The 20,254-nt window shown below is 49.2% G+C and overlaps 2 protein-coding genes and 1 long non-coding RNA gene across 7 annotated transcripts in view; 1 reads left to right on the top strand and 2 right to left on the bottom strand.

The window, feature by feature from the left end:
- Positions 1-15,276, bottom strand: part of RUSC1 (RUN and SH3 domain containing 1) — a 35,966-nt gene extending 20,690 nt beyond the window's left edge. For 3 of the 4 annotated variants that reach the window (XM_082202059.1, XM_082202061.1, XM_082202062.1), the window contains exons 1-2: positions 15,163-15,276; positions 3,883-5,593 (exon numbers count right to left, since the gene is read on the bottom strand). In XM_082202059.1, coding sequence (XP_082058185.1) covers positions 3,883-5,503 — 1,621 coding nt within the window. In that variant the 5' untranslated portion in view covers positions 5,504-5,593; positions 15,163-15,276. Of the gene's footprint in view, positions 1-3,882; positions 5,616-15,162 lie in introns of all 4 variants that reach the window. The other variant, XM_082202060.1, reaches the window with a different exon arrangement.
- A 1,546-nt stretch (positions 15,277-16,822) lies between these two features.
- LOC309520793 overlaps positions 16,823-20,254 on the top strand; it is a 47,342-nt gene continuing 43,910 nt past the window's right edge. Inside the window, exon 1 of the long non-coding RNA XR_014214426.1 lies at positions 16,823-17,046. This is a non-coding gene — a long non-coding RNA (uncharacterized lncRNA). The remainder of the gene's footprint in view (positions 17,047-20,254) is intronic.
- FDPS (farnesyl diphosphate synthase) overlaps positions 18,571-20,254 on the bottom strand; it is a 28,794-nt gene continuing 27,110 nt past the window's right edge. For both annotated transcript variants that reach the window (XM_082202417.1, XM_082202418.1), the window contains exon 10: positions 18,571-19,643. In XM_082202417.1, coding sequence (XP_082058543.1) covers positions 19,443-19,643 — 201 coding nt within the window. In that variant the 3' untranslated portion in view covers positions 18,571-19,442. The remainder of the gene's footprint in view (positions 19,644-20,254) is intronic.

Genomic DNA, 20,254 nt, shown 5'->3' with positions numbered 1-20,254 from the left:
GAAATACCCCCTGCCTGAAGACCTGGTGTGTGCTGCTGCCAGTCAGTGTAGACATTACTGAGGTAGATGGAGCAGTGGTCTGATCTATAAGGTAGCTCTCCATGTTCTCCAGGTAGGACTGGCAGTAGACACTGTCTCAAACTCTGGGGAGGGCCATAGCTCAATCGAAGGTCTCTGGCTCAATTTCCAGCATCTCAGGTAGGGTTGGAAAGCCTGGAGAGCTGCTGCTGCTGCTGCCAGTCAGTGTAGACAGCACTGAGTGAGATGGACCTGTGGTCTAAATCAGCAGAAGGCAACTTTCTGTGTTCCAAAGCCCCATATCCGGAACAGAAACTTCCCCACCCTGAAATGTAGCAAGTTTGGCTTGAAGTCTCACAAAGTAATCCACATTACAGTGGTACCTCGGGTTACATACGCTTCAGGCTACATATGCTTCAGGTTACAGACTCTGCTAACCCAGAATTAGTACCTCGGATTAAGAACTTTGCTTCAGGATGAGAACAGAAATTGTGCTCCGGCGGCGCGGCGGCAGCAGGAGGCCCCATTAGCTAAAGTGGTGCTTCAGGTTAAGAACAGTTTCAGGTTAACTACGGACCTCCGGAACGAATTAAGTACTTAACCCGAGGTATCACTGTACTATCTGAAGAGAGCACACAGACCTCAATCCACAGAAGACTCTGAAGTCCAGAGTCTAAAAATTTCCTAAGTGCACCGCTGCCACGATGACGTGGGCCGTTGAAGTTACATTACCTTAAAAACAAAAACAAATGATTCTCTCCAAACCAGGAAAAGGCAGCCGATTATAGCTCCACAGTTGCCCCCACACCTTGCCCCGTTTTAGGGGTGGGTGGAGTGGAAGGGGCAAGGATCCAGTTTGCTTCCGGGGAAAGAGAAAGAAAGGGAAAGTACTGCAAAGGTTGTCAGCCCAGGAAGACAAATGCAAAGTGGTTATCTGCTTCCTGCTTCCTCCTGCTAACAGAAGTGCATGAGTGTGTGTCGTTGAGGGAGGCAGGCAGCAGGGGGAGGGAGAAGTTCCCCTAGCTCCGACTGACAACCACTTTAACCAATTAGAGCAACTCCTTTTGGTTATTTATTAATTTTAGGCCAGGTAACCAGATTCAAGGTGTGCCTTAGAGGCTGGCGAGAGAGAAAGGTGCAGGGGTAGCATTGATTTCTTCATTCTATTAAAGCAAAACAAGAAATCAACTAAAAACTCACACTAGCAGAGCAGAGATGGAAGTGGAGCACACGTGTCTGTCAGATGCCACCCTGAACAAAAGCACAAGATGTCCCTGGAAATGTGCTAATGTTTGTGCAAAAAAAAGGACTGCATCTGCGCTGTGCAGTTTGAAGGAAACCTGGGAGCTGTTGTTTGTTAAGGGTGCTAGGAAACTGCAAGATTCTTTGGGGATGAAGTCCTCTGCTTTAACTGTGCTTTGGGTGAATTGAATGCACACAGAGTATACACTTGTTCATTTGTATACCTCGACTACTTGAGCGCATAGGTGGCGCACTCTTTTGAACGCAATATGTGAGCGCCACAGTCACAGACCACATTCCTCCTTTGAAACTACCTTAAACACTCCAGGGAAAATAAATAACACATTGTTATAGGTTTGGGGGGGGGGGTTCAGTCTAGATAATACCCGTGGGTCCGTACTGTGAGATTATAATTTATAAGAAGATACCTGCTGATCTGGTCCGACAAGTTTCTTTGTAAGATCAAAATAAAAAATTCCTTCCAGTAGCACCTTAAAGACCAACTAAGTTAGTTCTTGGTATGAGCTTTCATGTGCATGCACACTTCTTCAGATACAATATGCAGTACATACACGCAGACACACACACACATACATACATACATACACACACACATATACATACATACACACATTATATGTGCGTGTATGTACTGCATATATATGTATATGTATGTGTGTGTGTGTATGTATGTATGTATACACGCACATATATGCAGTACACACACACACATATACATACATACACACACGTATACATATACAGAGTATCTGAAGAAGTGTGCATGCACACGAAAGCTCATACCAAGAACTAACTTAGTTGGTCTTTAAGGTGCTACTGGAAGGAATTTTTTATTTTGACTATGGCAGACCAACACGGCTACCTATCTGTATTTGTAAGATCATTATCTGAAGAATACTTTCTAATGGCCTGTTAAGTGCTGCTATTTACATGTCCAAAGAGGTTGCCCTGTTGCATTGGAGACAAATGGATGGCCTTTTCCCCAATTCCCCAGATGGGGAACAATAGGCCAAAGTAGGCTGGGAGTGGGGTTGGCTGATACTGGAAGGTGCTTATCTTGCTCCCTGTTGGGCCCATAGTTGTGGCTTGGAGATCTCCCTGGGAATTTAATGGAGTGGGAAGATCTAATGGAGTGTTAATGCCGTGAGAACTGAGTTTCGATGGAGACTCCACACTCTGCTTCCATTCTTAATCCTAGCTTTCCATTTAGGAGAATATACATAAGTGATTGTGGGGAAACACACCATTTTACCCCCACACGAATCCTGTGAGGTAATTTAGGCAGAGAGAGAGTGAGAGACACACACACAGAGAGAGACCAACTAAGTTAGTTCTTGGTATGAGCTTTCGTGTGCATGCACACTTCTTCAGATGGTGTATCTGAAGAAGTGTGCATGCACACGAAAGCTCATACCAAGAACTAACTTAGTTGGTCTTTAAGGTGCTACAGGAAGGAATTTTTTTATTTTGACTATGGCAGACCAACACGGCTACCTATCTGTAACACAGATAGTGATTGGCCCAAGGTCACCCGCTGTGCCTCACAGGAAGAGTGGAGGATTTGAACCCACACCATACATTTAAAGTACTAATATACCACGTTAACAGTCATGGCTTCCCCCAAAGAATCCTGGGAATTGTAGTCTGTTAAGGGTGCTGAGAGTTGTTAGGAGACAACCCCTGCCAGAGCTACAATTCCCAAAGTGAAACACATGCAGATATGAAGTTTGAGGAGAACAAACACCCCCCACCCCGAAGATATATTCCCCCTCTTAGTCAACCACATCTTTTACAACCCCCATATCACACACACAGGGAGTCATATGGTATTTGGTAGGTTAAGGCTTGTTGGCTGATGTTTTGGGGAAGGAAGCGGTTAAAAGGCACGTCAACTTCCATTTCCTGACTGAGCTCTCTTTCAAACTTTTGTGGAACCGCTAATGTGCTTTAACCAGTGCCTTCCTGGCCCCCATTAGCTGCCTCCCTGGGCCACATCTACACAATACTTGCAATAACCGCTGTGTGAACAGCCCTGAAAGCTAAGGGTATAGGGTGGTGTACAAATTTAATAAGTAAAATAATAATAAAACTGCTAGGATATTTCCAAAGCGAAGCAGGGTCTGGTGTGATTTCAAACTAGATGGGGGGGGGTTGCATGTTGAGATTCCAACATTGCGGGGAGTTGGACTATACAATCCTCAGGGTCCTTTACAACTCTGAAGTCCTATGATTCACTTTATACAGTCATGGCTTCCCGCAAAGAATACCCTGGGAACTGTAGTTTGTCTGAGGTGCTGAGAGTCTTTCGGAGGCCCTTGTTCCACTCACAGAGCTACAGTTCCCAGGGTGATTTATCAAGCAGGGAATTCTGAGAACAGCAGCTCTGGGAGGGAAATGGTAGGGGGGGCATCCAACCACTCTCAGCACCCCAAACAAGCTGCGTTCTTCAATATTGCTTTGGGGGACGCAGCGATTGTGTAAAGTGGTGCAAAAGTGCTTTAAATGTAAGGTACAGATGTGGCTCTGTTTTCAGGCACCAGGTCCACCACCCGTTCTCCAAAATCTGAGCCTCCACATCTGGGGAGATCATCCGAGCCTTACCCTCCACAAAACTCCTCTCTCCTCTCTCCTCCTTTCCCGGCATCCAGGGGTCCCTCCTCCCACTGGATGGGCCCTCGGAGCTTCGATCAGACGCCTTCACCTCCATCCTTCCGTCCTCTCCTTCTTCAAAGCCTCCCTCCACAATGGGCTGCAGCCCGGGGCGGGATTTCCTCCTCCGGGGCGGGATTTCCTTCGGGGGCTTGAAGGGCCCGCTTGGTGGTGGCTCCACGACAACTTCCGGCGGAGCGCTCCCGTCGGGGACCCCCTTCCCGGGATCCACTTGCCATGGGCTTTGGGTGCCCATCTTCACGGGCGCCTGGGCCTTCTGCTTCCGGCAGCGCAATTCCTTGAACGTGGTCACCCCTCTTTGGCCGGCGGGGTTGGCTGGCGGCTCTGAGGGTGGAGTCGGGGGCCCGGGCGTCTCCCGGCAAGGGGCCACGCCACACGTCAGCTCATTCGACGGCGGCAGCTCAGTGTCAGGGGAGAAGACGATCAGCCAGTCGCTCTGGTCCTTCCTCGTCTGAGGTGGGGGCCCCACCGACGCTGCGGCCTTCTTCCTTTTCTGTGCCAACTCGTGGAAGGAAGTGATGTTCTTCCGGCTGCCCACGGCCTGTTGGTCGCTGTGGCAGGGCGGCAGGTCTGCCGGGGCCACTGCAGGCTTCCCTGCTTCGCCTCGCCTCAACCCCTGAAGCCCCCTCTTCGTTCTGGGGGGCACCGGCGGAGGGCCGCCCGAAACACGAGGCCTCGGCGGAGCAGCCTGGTTCGAGTTGATGTCCACTAAGAGCTTTCCGGGCTCTGCTTCCTGGCTCGGGAGAGCATTGCAGTTTGAATCCAGCTCCGGGCTGATTTTGGGGGTTGGCACTGCTGGGGGAGCCCTGAAGGGACGGGTCGGGGGCGGTACAGGCAGGGGAGCCCTGCAGGAATCAGCGAGGGGCGACTTGACTGGGCTTTCCCCACACGGAGAAGACGTGTCAGGTGTGGACCCCAGCGAGCTACCGCTGCACAAGCTGTCGGGGCTATCCCAGACACGGGACGGGCGAGGCTCGCCGATCTGGGTGTTGAGGTTCAAGCTTTCGTCTTTGCGGTCAGCCAGGGGAAGGATGCCACGAGCATCTTCCAAGGGGACAATGTTGGGCTGGTTTTCAGGACTCCTTGGCTCCTCAGCAGGAAATTCTCTACAGTATACAGAAACCGGGCTCTCATCCAGGCTGATATCTGAGGAGCTGCTAACTGATGAGGAGCCCAGCTCCGACGGGGAACCTGCCTCCTCCTCCTCTTCTTCCTCTTCTTCTTCATCCTCCTCTTCTTCCTCATGTTTCAGAGCCAGGCAGTTGGGCGAGAGAGGCTGACCCTGGAGACCTCGCTTGAGATCCGAATGCAGCATGTGGCCGTCGCAGCAGCGGCAGGGCAGGGACGGGTTGTTGGAGTTGGCGTCTACCAGCTCGCGGGTGTTGCCGCCGTGACCGCGGCAATCCTGGCAACCCACCCGGTCTCTCGGGGGCGCCAGCGTGTTGGCATCCTCTTGGAGCTCCGGATGGCGTGACAGGTGGAGACCCAAGGAGACATGCTGCAGGTGGACGTGGTTCAGGTTACAGATCAGGCCCTTTTTCGGAGACTGCATGGTCCCGGAACGCGAGAGGGGGAAACGGGTGGCGCTTGAGTCCGTCGGCTCTGCCTGGATGTCACCCGCCAGGGTGCCCGGGGAAGTTCCCTGTGAAAGGCAAAGCCAGCTTCTGAGTGTAGGCAAAATTCGGGAAACAGGAAAATAAGGAAAGCACATAATTATAACTGGGTTTAGCTTTATCTTAGGCCACATCTGCATGGTGCATTTGAATTGAGTATTATACTACAGCAGTCCCTTGGTTTAAGAGCAGCTTAGTTTATGAACAACTTGGATTAAGAACGCTGCAAACCCGGAAGTAGGTGTTTTGGTTTGTGAACTTTGCCTTGGAATAAGAACATGTTCTGCTTCCTGTTGAGTGTGTTCCGTTTGTAAATTGAGTCCCCCACTGCTATGGGAAAGCACGCCTTGGTTTAAGAATGCTTTGGTTTAAGAACGGACTTCCGGGGCGGATTAAGTTCGTAAACCAAGGTACCACTGTACTTTAAGCCATCATCGCTTCTCCCAGGGGATCCTGGAGACTGTAGTTTGTTAAGGGTGCAGAGCAATGTTAGCAGATCCTTATTACCTTTACAGAGCTATAGTTCCAAGTCCCCTGGGAAGAAAGGTTGACCGTTGAACTACTCTGTAAGTTGTAGCTCTGTGAGGGGAACGGGGGGGGGGGGAGGTCTCCTAACAACTCTCTGCACCCTTAACAAACTACACTTCCCAGAATTCTTTGAGGGAAGCCATGATAGTTTAAAGGGGCACTATACTGTTTTAAATGTACAGTGCAGATGGGGCCATATAGAATTGTCTATCTAATTATTATTATTATTATTATTATTTCAATTTATTGCTTACCCTTCACCATAAGGCTCCAGGGCAAGTTAAAGGTAAAGGTAAAGGGACCCCTGACCATTAGGTCCAGTCGTGGCCGACTCTGGGGTTGCGGCGCTCATCTCGCTTTATTGGCCGAGGGAGCCAGCGTACAGCTTCCGGGTCATGTGGCCAGCATGACTAAGCTGCTGCTGGTGAACCAGAGAAGCGCATAGAAACACCGTTTACCCGCCGGAGCAGTACCTATTTATCTACTTGCACTTTGACGTGCTTTCGAACTGCTAGGTGGGCAGAAGCAGGGACCGAGCAACGGGAGCTCATCCCATCACGGGGATTCGAACCGCCAACCTTCTGATCGGCAAGTCCTAGGCTCTGTGGTTTAACCCACAGCGCCACCCTGTGTCAGGGCAAGTTAGGTGGGTTCTAATATGTATATCTCTCACCTGTCAAGGGTACTGGCTTCTCACCTGCATCTGGCTGACCACTGTTGACGGACCAGATGAGCCTTTGGCCTGTTCTAGCAGGCTATTATGATGCTTTTATTGAAGGGTAATGAGGTGAATCTTCAGCATACAATGGAAACTACAACATGAAGGTGGCTGGTGGGGAGGAAATTCCATAGCTAGTTGGGGGGAGCCATGGCTCTTTAAAGTGGTATGGTGCTGGTTTAAATGTGTAGTGCAGATGGTGACAAACTCATACAGGGCTGAAGAGACCGTCAGGAGTATCGAGCAACACATTGCCACAGTCAGCTTATGGAACCCTCTGCCACAAGATGTGATGGCGCTAAAAGGTGTGTGTTTTTTTAATAAGGTTTTTAAAATAAATAGGGTTTTAAAAACAAGCTAAGGTGACAGAACAGCCAGAAATGTGATACGCCTTTGCATTTCATAGAATTGGAAGGGACCCTGGGGATCATCTAAGTCCAGCCGCCTGCAGTGCAGGAATAAAAAGCTGTCCCATACGGGGATCAAACCTGCAACCTTGGAATTATCAGCAGCATGCTCTTAACCAACTGAGCTATCTAGGCTGTGTGAGAAGATGGGTCTATCAATGGGTATTAGGCGTGGCAGATAAATGGAACGTCCAGATGATAGGGGGAAACAAAGGCAGAGTTTGTGAGCTTCCTGCAGGCATGTGGTTGCCCACGGTGAGAACAGGATACTGAACTGGATGAGCATGTGGCCTGATCCAGAAGAGCTCTTCTTGTATCCTTTTGTTGCAGCGATGGGGAACCTGTGGCCCTCCAGATGTTGTGGGAGTCACAGCTCCCATCATTCCTGACCATTGGTTAGAGTCCAACAACATCTGGACGGCCTCAGCTTCCCCCATTTCTGTTTTGTTGTAATGAAACAGAGACGGTTCTGTTAGAATATAAATGCACAGGAACCAGAACAGCGTCTCCCTGCAGAGCACAAATGGTTTTCAAGAGCTCCTTCCTCTCTCTCCCAGAGAATTCTGGGAAATGTAGTTTTTCGAGAGGCAAGTATTTTAACAGAGCATTCTCAGTCCTTCCCTGGGACTGAGGAGGGGCACTTACACACAACTGCCCAAAGAGGGGGGAAAACCCGCCTCACTTCCCCACAGAAAGGGACGGAAAGAGGAAACCGCATGTGCATAAAATGTGCATATGCTGTTCTATGTGCGTAGATGCAGTTCAAATTTCAAAACAAAAATTCAGCCTGGATAGCTCAGTTGGTTAGAGCGTGGTGCTGCTAACGCCAAGGTTGCAGGTTCAATCCCTGTATGGGGCAGCTGCATATTCCCACATTGCAGGGGGGTTGGACTAGATGACCCTTGGGGTCCCTTAAAGGTAAAGGTAAAGGGACCCCTGACCATTAGGTCCAGTCATGACCGACACTGGGGTTGCAGCGCTCATCTCGCTTTATTGGCCAGCATGACTCTGGCAAACCAGCGCAGCGCACGGAAACGCCATTTACCTTCCCGCCAGAGCGATACCTATTTATCTACTTGCACTTTGACGTGCTTTCGAACTGATAGGTTGGCAGGAGCAGGGACCGAGCAACGGGAGCTCACCCCGTTGCGGGGATTCGAACTGCCGACCTTCTGATCGGCAAGTCCTAGGCTCTGTGGTTTAACCCACAACGCCACCCGCGTTGGGGTCCCTTACAACTCTACCATTCTGTGATTTTTGGTCCACAAGGACTAAAACTTTCCCCCAACTTCCAAATTTCTGGCCAATGAGCATGAAGGCACTGGGAAGAAGCCGGACTGCTCTCCTGGATCTGATCGAGGCTATCTTTCAGTTTCCAAAAACTGCCCCTGAGAAGCCCACAAACTGGGCGTGAAGACAACAGCCTTCCCTTGCAACTGGTATTCAGAGCGAAGCGTAGGAAGCGGCCTCATTATGCTCAATAATGTCTACACTGACTGGCAGCAGCTCTCGAGGGGTCTTTCTCCCAGGAGCCCTACCTGGGGACTGAACCTGAGACTTTATGCATGCAAAAGAGAGCTATGTCCTTTTCCCCCTGGGAGACCTGACTGACACTTAACAATGCTTGATGGACCAAGCCCTGTTAATGTTCTGTAGGGCTGGACCAATGGGCTGTCTGCCCCAGCACCGTGTCTCCATTTCTGGCCAATCAGATACCTCTAAAAGGCTCCCTAGCAGAGCGTGATGGAAACAGCCCACTCTGCTCTCTAAATATGAATATTCTGTTTCCCTGTTGTGGCTAAGAGATGTCAATATGATTTTTTTAAAAAAGGAAATAAAGTCAATGTGCTTTCAAAGGCAGCACTCCAGGAAACTGCATTGGGATGGGGGGCAAACGACCACAGACTGGGTCCAGGTCCCTTGCTGCAAGGCAGACGGTACAAAGGATGGAGGATTTGCATCCGCTCTCTCTTTCTCATCGTACGTTAACCATCAATAATTCAGAAAGAGAAATTAAGTTCTCATGACAACGGGGGCTGTCGCATGGCGGGGTCTGCCCCCTCCTCTCTATTCCCCTTCCCCACCTGCCACCATCCCTGCCTTTTATATCATAATACCCTCCTGCAGAAAGGAAAAGGGAGGATATTTTTTCAAAAACAGAACACCAGACGCTCAAGGACAATGCAGGACTGTCTCTGCAGAAGCGGTAACAAGAAGAGCAAAACATGTATACAGTATTTTCACATCCAAACTGGATGCAGTCCTGGAGAGGGTTTGGCTCGCTAACGGCATCAGTTCTCTTGCTCAAGAGGCGAGGGGACAAAGAAGGAAGATAGCTCAAGGCTGGCGCAGGGAGATTTCTCACCTCCGAGTCATTGCCAGTTTCAGAAAGAGAGGTGTAATTGTTTCTGCTTGTCCAAAACCTCTTTATCTCTCATTCCAGTGCTGCATGAGGTCTGCAGGGGCCTGAAGGCACTCTGTGTAAGTTCAGAGGCACTCTTTACCAAGGAGGTTAAAACAAAAACAGGTGCTGGGGTCAAGTGCCAGTCAGTTCCGGATCAGATCTATTTCTGGGAATGGGGGAGACAGCAGTCGGTTCCCCAATTTTAGGAAAATATTGGCACTCAGCCAAGGGCGGGGTGTTAGGTGAGGAGACTAGAGCATGGGTAGGCAAACTAAGGCCCGGGGGCCGGATCCGGCCCAATCGCCTTCTTAATCCGGCCTGTGGACAGTCGAGGAATCTGTGTGTTTTTACGTGTCCTTTTATTTAAAATGCATCTCTGGGTTATTTGTGGGGCATAGGAATTCGTTCATTTCCTCCCCCCTTCAAAATACAGTCTGGCCCCCCACAAGGTCTGAGGGACAGTGGACCGGCCCCCTGCTGAAAAAGTTTGCTGACCCCTGGACTACAGCATCCAACCTCACTTAAGTCCAGCCTCACTATGAAAGGGACATATTGAATAGAAGCCCTTTTTTCCTTAAGTGGCTACTATACACTACAACCCCTGCTTAGGGGGATATAGGAAGCTGCCTTATACCGAGCCAAACCATTGGTCCATAGAGCTCAGCATTGTCTACTCTGATTGGCAGAGGCCCTCCAGGGTTTCAGAAGGGGGTCTTTTCAGCTACCCGGCCTGGAGCTGCTGGGGTTTGAACCCGGGGCCAAGGGAAGAGATGTACCACAGTGATAGAGCATCTGCTTTACACACAGAAGGTGCCAGGTTCAATCTTTGGTGTCTCCAGGAAGCCTGAAACCCTGGAGAATCATTGCAAATTAGTCCAGACTCAGCTCAAGGGACCAGCTGCCCCCAAAATCAGGATTTTGACTGTCTCCCCAACAAGAGGAGAGCCCTGTTGGATCAGAACAAAGGGCCCATCTGGGCCAGCTTCCTGTTTTCACAGATGCCTCTGGGAACCCTAGAAGGGAGACCTGAGTCCAATAGCAACTTTCCTCACGTGATTCAAATACACAAATACAAGATGGGTGACACCTGGCTTGAGAGCAGTACATGTGAAAAGGATCTAGGAGTCTTGGTTGACCACAAACTTGACATGAGCCAACAGTGTGACGCGGCAGCTAAAAAAGCCAATGCAATTCTGGGCTGCATCAATAGGAGTATAGCATGTAGATCAAGGGAAGTAATAGTGCCACTGTATTCTGCTCTGGTCAGACCTCACCTGGAGTACTGTGTCCAGTTCTGGGCATCACAGTTCAAGAAGGACACTGACAAACTGGAACGTGTCCAGAGGAGGGCAACCAAAATGGTCAAAGGCCTGGAAACGATGCCTTATGAGGAACGGCTAAGGGAGCTGGGCATGTTTAGCCTGGAGAAGAGGAGGTTAAGAGGTGATATGATAGCCATGTTCAAATATATAAAAGGATGTCACACAGAGGAGGGAGAAAGGTTGTTTTCTGCTGCTCCAGAGAAGCGGACACGGAGCAATGGATCCAAACTACAAGAAAGAAGATTCCACCTAAACATTAGGAAGAACTTCCTGACAGTAAGAGCTGTTTGACAGTGGAATTTGCTGCCAAGGAGTGTGGTGGAGTCTCCTACTTTGGAGGTCTTTAAGCAGAGGCTTGACAACCATATGTCAGGAGTGCTCTGATGGTGTTTCCTGCTTGGCAGGGGGTTGGACTCGATGGCCCTTGTGGTCTCTTTCAACTCTAGGATTCTATGATTCCTAGTAATTGGTTTTTATAAGCATGGTGCTTCTGAGACTGGAAATAACATACAGCTGCCATGTCCGGTATCCTCATTATCCTCCATGAATTTGTCTAATCCCCTTTTAAAGGCCATCAAAACATCTGGTGGCAGGGAGTTCCACAGTTTATGTACAGCATGAAGAATCACATCCTTTTGTCTCCTCTTTCAACATTCAGTTTCATTGGATGAACCCATTGGGTTCTAGTGACAAGGTTCAGGGTTAGGTGACATCACTGACACCAGGACAGCAACCGACTTAAGTAAATCTCACTTATCTGTGACTGTGTGGCCCAGTGGTTAGAGCTCGACCATGAACCTAACTGGATGCGACCTTGGGCCAGTCACTGCCTCTCACCCTGCTCTACCCTATACGGTTCTTGTGGGGATTAAAAACCTGTATGTCCTTGGAGAAAAGGGTGGGATCTGAATGCGATAAACTATACTAATGTGATTTTCTCATAGAGTTTGCCTAAGTTTATGCTGGGTGTAACTGAACCATACCAGAGAAATGTGTGTGTTTCTGTGAGAGAGGAGGAGGGAGAAAGAACGGGGGGCAATATTTCAGTGAATCACATTGGGGTGGCTAAATCATAGATTTTTAAGGAAGCCTAAAAACAATCTCCTTTAACCCTATCCCTGATAGGTGGTTGTCCAGTCTCAACTTGGGGAAAAAACATGTGTATACAAGTGGTCTTTATATATAATCTTGGCAGCTTGAATAGTAATTGTGACTCAGTGGAAAATAGCCCCAAATCTTACACTAGATGCTTAGTATCACTCACTCCGGAATATAGCAATAATGGAGAAAATTACACATAATTTGAGATTTGGGTAAGGACAGAAACCTCCAGACAGTTTTTATACCATTTTCAAGACAACACTCACCACAAGCTTGGCAAATTCTGGGTCCATACTTTTATCTAAACAGGGGTCAGCAAATGCCTTGCAATTCTGAAGCAGGGCATGATGGGAATATCTTGCCTAGTTATTTCACAGGTAGCATCCAGAAGGCCATGGGTTTGGATGATCCTTTAGATGCCGTTTGCCACCCAGCTCCCATCAGACCCCAGCCAACATGGCTAATGGTGAGGGGTGATGGGATCTGTAAGCTACCAGCAACACCTAGAGGACCACAGGACCCTCCTTTCTTATCTAAGATAGGCAGGGATTGGGGAGGGGATACCGGGGAAACACTTTATTTATTTCCAACACACATTTTAAAGCACATGGCTCCCCACAAAGAACTCTGGGAACTGTAGTTTGTTAAGGACAGACCCATCAAGTGACCCTGTTTTCCAAGGATAGTCCCGGTTTCTGATTTGATCCCAGAATGTCCCACTTTCTCTTAAAGGTAAAGGGACCCCTGGCCATTAGGTCCAGTTGTGGCCGACTCTGGGGTTGCGGCGCTCATCTCGCTTTATTGGCTGAGGGAGCTGGCGTACAGTCGTGTGGCCAGCATGACTAAGCCGCTGCTGGCGAACCAGAGCAGTGCACGGAAACGCCGTTTACTTTCCCGCCAGAGCAGTACCTATTTATCTACTTGCACTGCATGCTTTCGAACTGCTAGGTTGGCAGGAGCAGGAACCGAGCAACGGGAGCTCACCCCGTCATGGGGATTCAAACCGCCGACCTTCTGATTGGCAAGTCCTAGGCTCCGTGGTTTAACCCACAGCGCCACCCGCGTCCCTCCACTTTCTCTTAGGATGTCCCTATTTTCATTGGAGAAATGTTGTGGGGTATGGAGTTATGTGACCCCTGAGCCAAGGAGATAACTAACTATACAACATTTAAAAGACACCTGAAGGCATCCATGTGAAGAGAAGTTTCTCACGTTTTAATGTTTAATTCTGTTTTTATATATGTTGGAAGCCGCCCAGAGTGGCTGGGGCAACCCAGTAAGATGGGTGAGGTATAAACAATAAAATTTTGGAATATAATTTCCCTATTTTCACCAGAGAAATGCTGCAGGGTATGTAAGGATATTGGAAATTGTAGTTCTATGAGTGACAATGATAATTTCTAGAAATTTGGAGGGGAAATCATGGTGATTTAAATCTATGATATGGATCTGCCCACAGTTCACTCGTTCCTGAGGGGCTCATGATGGGTCACAAAGCAAGTAAATAAATAAAAACCGCAAAAGCAGGCGAGGTTTTTTTAAATAAAGAAAACAAAAACGTTAAAAATGGCCACCAGCCTGTCCTGAATCAACCCAGAGGCTTGACGTACACTTGTGTGGGAGGCGTGGGCAGAGCTGATGCCAGCCAATGTAGGCACTATTGAGTTAGATACTCAGAAGAAAGGAGCTTTCCACGCTCCCTACCCCACCCCGGATTTACCACTCGTGGGATGGCCTTGGGCAGCATATTCATGGTCTCTTAGCCCTAACCTACCATGCAGGGATGTTGTAAGAGTCAAAATGAGGCCAGGTCTCACGTACGCCTCTCCCCAGAGGACTGGGCCATAATTGGGAGGGATAGAAGGATTCAGAACGGCAGTGCTAAGATGGAATTTGCACCCAAAAATTGGCTCCTGGCATCTGTTTTCAATCCAGGTTTAGACCAGGACAAGACAGAGCGTGTGGCCTCTGAGACAGTGCAGAGTGCGCTTCCTCTGGCGAACGGCAGACAGCCCTAGGAAGGTATGAGGAACCCCTGTACCCAGTCAGAGCTTTGCACCATCCACCCAGTATTGTCTGCACGGATTGGCAGAGGCTCTCCAGCGACATGATTCTTTAGGGAAGCAAAGAGCACCCCACAGACAGGAGAGAGATGGAGTATCCCGTGGCTAGAGAGAAAGAGAGACGTGAGGATCTGTGCGTCTCTGTGCAAGCCTAGATGCTGCCCATCCCATCCTCCAGCCATCACAGCTGCCACCAGCCCAACCCTTCCCGCAGGAAGAAAGCCAAATCACTGCAGAGGCTGTGTGGGGCTCTTTGGGTGGGTGGGTGAGAGAAAGGGGCACCCCTCTATGCCAACCACCCTGTTAGCAATGCAAAGGGAGGGAGCCAAAGTGTGAGTGCATTTTATGGGGGGGGGGTCACCTCCATGCCTACTGTGGTGGTAAACAAGTCAGGAAGAAAATGGGAGGGGGGGAATGATGGAGGGGTACAGCGCAGACGCCGGGCTCAGTAGTCACCCCTTGTTGGGGTGGGATTTCCGCCACCCACCCCCACCCACCCCGCCACCTCCCAGGAACAAGGGGTAAAATCAAGAGTACCTTTTGAGCATCAGTACACCACCTTTTTCAATATATGCAATTGTTTCGGGTTTGTTTCCATTGTACTGCACATCGATCGATCGGAGAGTGTCTTGCAGGAAAGCATTTAGTGATAGTTGCAAGGAAAGCTTTTGGGCAGGGATTTTTTTTTTCTTTCAAAAAAGGGACACGCTCCCTGTTGACTGTATTCAAGGCATTTCCTGGATTTAGTGGAAATTCAGAAAGGTGGGTCCCCTGCAGTTCAGGTGGGCACAGGTCTCCAAAACAGCCCGCGTAAGGTGGACAGGTGGGGCAGAGGTTTGCACCCCCAAGTGCGATCGCATCCTAGTATTGGGCATTGCAGGTTTCTGGAGAGGGAGGGGGCTGGAAGGATATAATAGACAGCTCTCCCTGGTCATGGGATTCGCCCCCAAACCTCCTCCCTCCCCCCTAGAGACATCCATCAACACATTTCTGCTGACCGCCCCCACCCAAACGGTGCCCATCACAGCTGCATCTGCAGCGCTAAATGCACTCACCTGCCGCCTCTCTGTTTCTCCTTAGACTCTGCTGCAAGACTTGGTCCAGCCCCCAGTGCTATAACGCTGCGGCTTCGGGCAGCCTCCCTGGCTGAGCTCACCCCAGTCCGGGTAGGAGGAGCCAGCGTCCATCAATGCCTCGCCTCGCCTCTCCGCCTTAACTCTTGTCGTGCCAATGGGCTGGGGCTGGAGGGTGGCGGGGTTGCAATCCTTGGGAGGAGTCTCCAGAGGTCATCTGGCCCAACCCACCATGTTCAGTGCAGGCGGTCTCGCAAAGTATGGATCTTGGGGGCAGGGCCTTGCAGAGGGCCGGGTCAGGTAGATAATGTGCCCCCCCTTTTATTTTTACCCTGGGGACAACTGAAGTCTTATAAATAAGTAAGTATATAAATAATTTTCACAAAAGTTATGCTGACAAATAATTTCAAGGCTTGAACCATATCTGCATAGAATGACAAAATGGAAAATATAGATATATAATACAGTGGTACCTCGGGTTAAGTACTTAATTCGTTCCCGAGGTCCGTACTTAACCTGAAACTGTTCTTAACCTGAAGCACCACTTTAGTTAATGGGGCCTCCTGCTCTGTCGTGCTGCCGGAGCACAATTTCTGTTCTCATCCTGAAGCAAAGTTCTTAACCTGAAGCACTATTTCTGGGTTAGCAGAATCTGTAACCTGAAGCGTATGTAACCCGAGGTACCACTGTGGTGCTTTTTAAAAATACATAGGGAATGTATGCTGACCGAAGCCCCCTTTGGAATCGGATCGGAGGCCCGGGCTAAATGGCCCATATGCCCCCCCTCTGTCTGGGCTCCTTGGGGGTACTTCTGGGTCCTGCGCTGTCCTTGAGGCTCAGGTATCCCAGCTGTGCCCTTATCTGGACAGGGATAGCCCAATGACTGATGCCTATGTCGTGGTAACCTCTAGGTCAGGGGTCTGCAACCCGCGGCTCCGGAGCCGCATGTGGCTCTTTTACACCTGTCAAGTCAAGTTTGACCACAAACTTGACATGAGCCAACAGTGTGACGCGGCAGCTAAAAAAGCCAATGCAATTCTGGGATGCATCAATAGGAGTATAGCATCTAGATCAAGGGAAGTAATAGTGCCACTGTATTCTGCTCTGGTCAGACCTCACCTGGAGTACTGTGTCCAGTTCTGGGCACCACAGTTCAAGAAGGACACTGACAAACTGGAACGTGTCCAGAGGAGGGCAACCAAAATGGTCAAAGGCCTGGAAGCGATGCCTTATGAGGAACGGCTAAGGGAGCTGGGCATGTTTAGCCTGGAGAAGAGGAGGTTAAGGGGTGATATGATAGCCATGTTCAAATATATAAAAGGATGTCACATAGAGGAGGGAGAAAGGTTGTTTTCTGCTGCTCCAGAGAAGCGGACACGGAGCAATGGATCCAAACTACAAGAAAGAAGATTCCACCTAAACATTAGGAAGAACTTCCTGACAGTAAGAGCTGTTTGACAGTGGAATTTGCTGCCAAGGAGTGTGGTGGAGTCTCCTCCTTTGGAGGTCTTTAAGCAGAGGCTTGACAACCATATGTCAGGAGTGCTCTGATGGTGTTTCCTGCTTGGCAGGGGGTTGGACTCGATGGCCCTTGTGGTCTCTTCCAACTCTATGATTCTATTCTATGACCTTTGCTGCGGCTCCGGGGCGGATACTAGCGAGGGGAGGAGGCGCATTGTGCGCCCCGACACTCCCCACTGTGGCGGGCGCTGTACTGGCTGTGACATCGCATGGGGGCAGCGCGTGCATTAGTCACGCACCGTCCCGACGTCACCTTCCCAGTTTTGCGGCTCCCAGGTTTGTTTTTCTTCGGAAACGGGTCCAAGTGGCTCTTTTTGTCTTAAAGGTTGCAGACCCCTGCTCTAGGTTCAACAACTGCAGCTTGTTATGCCTAGGGCTGCCTCTGAAGACGGTTCAGAAACTTGGTTGCTCACCTGGGCAAGGCAACGTGAGCATCTTACACGGATCCTGGCCCGACTGCGTTGGCTGCCAATTAGTTTCCAGGCCCAATTCAAAGTGCTTGTTTGGACCTATAAAGTCTTAAATGGATCAGGACCACAATACCTCAAGGACCGCCTTTCCCCATATAAACTGACCTGGACCCTGTGATCAGCATTTGAAGCTCTTCTTTGTGTGCCTCCTCCATGAGAGGTCCATAGTGGCCATACAAAAATGGGCCTTTTTTGCAGGGGCTCCGTTTGTGGAATTGCCCTACCCAGGGAGGCCCACCGGACACTTTCATTACATATCTTTAGGCACCAGGTGGGCACTTTTCTCTATAATCGGACCTTTGGCTGATTAATGTTCTATACTATAGCCTTTTAAATGTGTTTGTGGGATTGGGGTTATTGGTTTTTTGTGTTATTATGTATTTTGCGTTCTCATTTTGTGTTTTTATGTTGTGAACTGCCCTGAGATTTGAAGATGAAGGGTGGTATATAAATTTAATAAATAAGACCTGAGAGCCTAGGGTTCAAATTCCCACTAGGCCGTGAAGTTAAGTAGGTGATTTTGGGCCATTTACTGCTTCTCAGGCTAACGTACCTCATAGGAGGATTAAGTGAGGAGGAAAACCATACAGTGGTACCTCGGGTTACATACGCTTCAGGTTACAGACTCAGCTAATCCAGAAATAGTGCTTCAGGATAAGAACAGAAATCGTGCTCCGGCGGCAGCAGGAGGCTCCATTAGCTAAAGTGGTGCTTCAGGTTAAGAACAGTTTCAGGTTAAGAACGGACCTCCAGAACTAATTAAGTACTTAACCCGAGGTACCACTGTATATGCCATCTTAAGCTCCTTGCAGAAAAAGGATTTTAATTTACAAGTTGGACTTCTTTTATATTAGTTTATTTCCAACTCTGAATTTTATTGATAGACTGAATGAGTATTTCATGTAGACAGCCTAGAACACAATTTCACAGGGTGGGTTGGGGGCTTTGGGCCAAAAAACTATGCAAGTAAAAGCGTAAACATACAACAAAGGAGTATACAAAAGTCGCTAAAATGAATATAAACAAGAGCCTGGTTTCAAAATAATTTATTGCTACAAACTCATTTTTCTCCAGCCTGTGCATTCCATTATGATAGGATGCTTGATACCGCCTCCCCCCCAACATCATTTTCACCACTGTGGAAGGGCGGCAGGAGGGGGTCTTCTTCATGCCCCCCCTCCCCAAAATGGGAACAGGTTTGTTTTGATCCAGGTGAATCGTTCTCCCTCCTGAGAAGGTATGTCAGGACATACAGTCAGCAACATTTACTATAGATACACTCGCTATGTGTGTGTGTGTGTGTGTGTGTGTGTGTGTGTGTGTGAGAGAGAGAGAGAGAGAGAGAGAGAGAGAGAGAGAGAGAGAGAGAAAGATTAAAAGCACATCACTCCGCTAGAGAGAGAGAAAGATTAAAAGCACATCACTCCGCTCCCCCCCCCCCATAAAAATATTGATAACTGTAGTTTACCCTTTCACAGAGCAACAATTCTCAGGGCCCTTAAACCACAATTCTCAGGTTGAGGGGTGCTTTAAATGCATGGTGCGTATTGCAGAGATGATTACATTCAGCTATGGACCTTGTCTTCTTCCACAAACAAACAAAACTGTAACAGCCTCATCCCCTTGCTTAAAGGGGGAATGGGAGAAAGAGACTGAAGGAAGAAAAATCCTTAGCCAAAAATGCTCTCCTCATCACCACAGGACAGCTCACCCTGAGGTAAAACAGTTTGCATTTAAGATGCAAAAAAACCCCACCCCCAAATTAAACTCCCATGCGCTTCATGGAAGCCTTTTTAAATTTTATTTTAAATAGGCAGCCATCAGCTTTTTCTTAGAGTTGTGGCAGGGGGGTGGGGTGGGGATAAAGACTCACCAACAGTGTTGGGTGAAGTGGCCAGAGCACTGCGGGACATGGATGATGCAGGCAGAACCAAAAAGGGAAAGACAACATGGGAACTAGATGGGCATGTTTCTTGGGTTAAGCTGGACACTACTTGGTTTTAGCCCAGGGAATCCTGGGAATAGTCAGAGGTTTAAAGAGCGGTGATAACACCTTGGATAGAGTGAGTGTGCCTCAGCCTTCCGGCCCCTTCAAACCACCACTCCCAGGGTCAGGGAGTTAAGAAATGACTGAACTAGGTTTCAAAAGCAGGTTTTAAAGCAGCTCCACTAATCAGTGTCAGTGGAAAGATGGGGAAAACCCACCCTCCCACACAAACACACATGTGACAAGTATTTATACGCTGGCTTCCTTCTTGATAGCCGAGTCTGTCATTTCTGCCTCTTGTAGATCTTCTGGGCCAGGCCAAGGAAGATCTGGCTGGGCAGACGTACAGCGTGCTGGGAAATAAGGCCCGATAAGCACTGGTAGCTGCTCTCCTCATAGTCCTGGTAGAGTTTCTTCAGGCCCAGCTCCTCATAGAGCTGTTTCACATGTGCAACTTTGTCCAGATCCTTTTGTCCATAGTTCTCCTAGAGGGGCAGAGATTTATTGATTTAAAAAAGGGAGTGCTGCGAGGGCAGATTGAGGCTGCGAAAACACACCATGGCTCCCCCCTGAAAGGATGCTGGGAAGTGTAGTTCACTCCTCTCACAGAGCTACAATTCCCAGAACCCTTCACAAACTATGGTTCCCAGGGATCTTTAAACGTGGGACAAGAGGCCCACATTCTACTCCAGTGACAAAACTAGAAGAAAACGCATAACCAAAAAAGGTGGGTTGGAGGACACATAATTGCATACGTGTAGATGCATAGATGATAGGGACGTGGGTGGCGCTGTGGGTTAAACCACAGAGCTTAGGACTTGCCGATCAGAAGGTTGGCGGTTCGAATCCCTGCGACGGGGTGAGCTCCCGTTGCTCGGTCCCTGCTCCTGCTAACCTAGCAGTTCAAAAGCACGCCCCCAAAAAGTCTAAGTAGATAAATAGGTACTGCTCCGGCAGGAAGGTAAACGGCGTTTCCGTGCGCTGCTCTGGTTCACCAGAAGCGGCTTAGTCATGCTGGCTACATGACCCAGAAGCTGTATGCTGGCTCCCTCGGCCAATAAAGCGAGATGAGCATTGCAACCCCAGAGTCAGCCAC

The sequence above is a fragment of the Podarcis vaucheri genome (assembly GCF_965113315.1).
Source record: "Podarcis vaucheri genome assembly, chromosome: 16".
In the NCBI taxonomy this organism is placed as follows: Eukaryota; Metazoa; Chordata; class Lepidosauria; order Squamata; family Lacertidae; genus Podarcis; species Podarcis vaucheri.
Note: the sequence above shows the minus strand (reverse complement) of the source record. Positions and strands in the feature narration are given on the sequence as shown.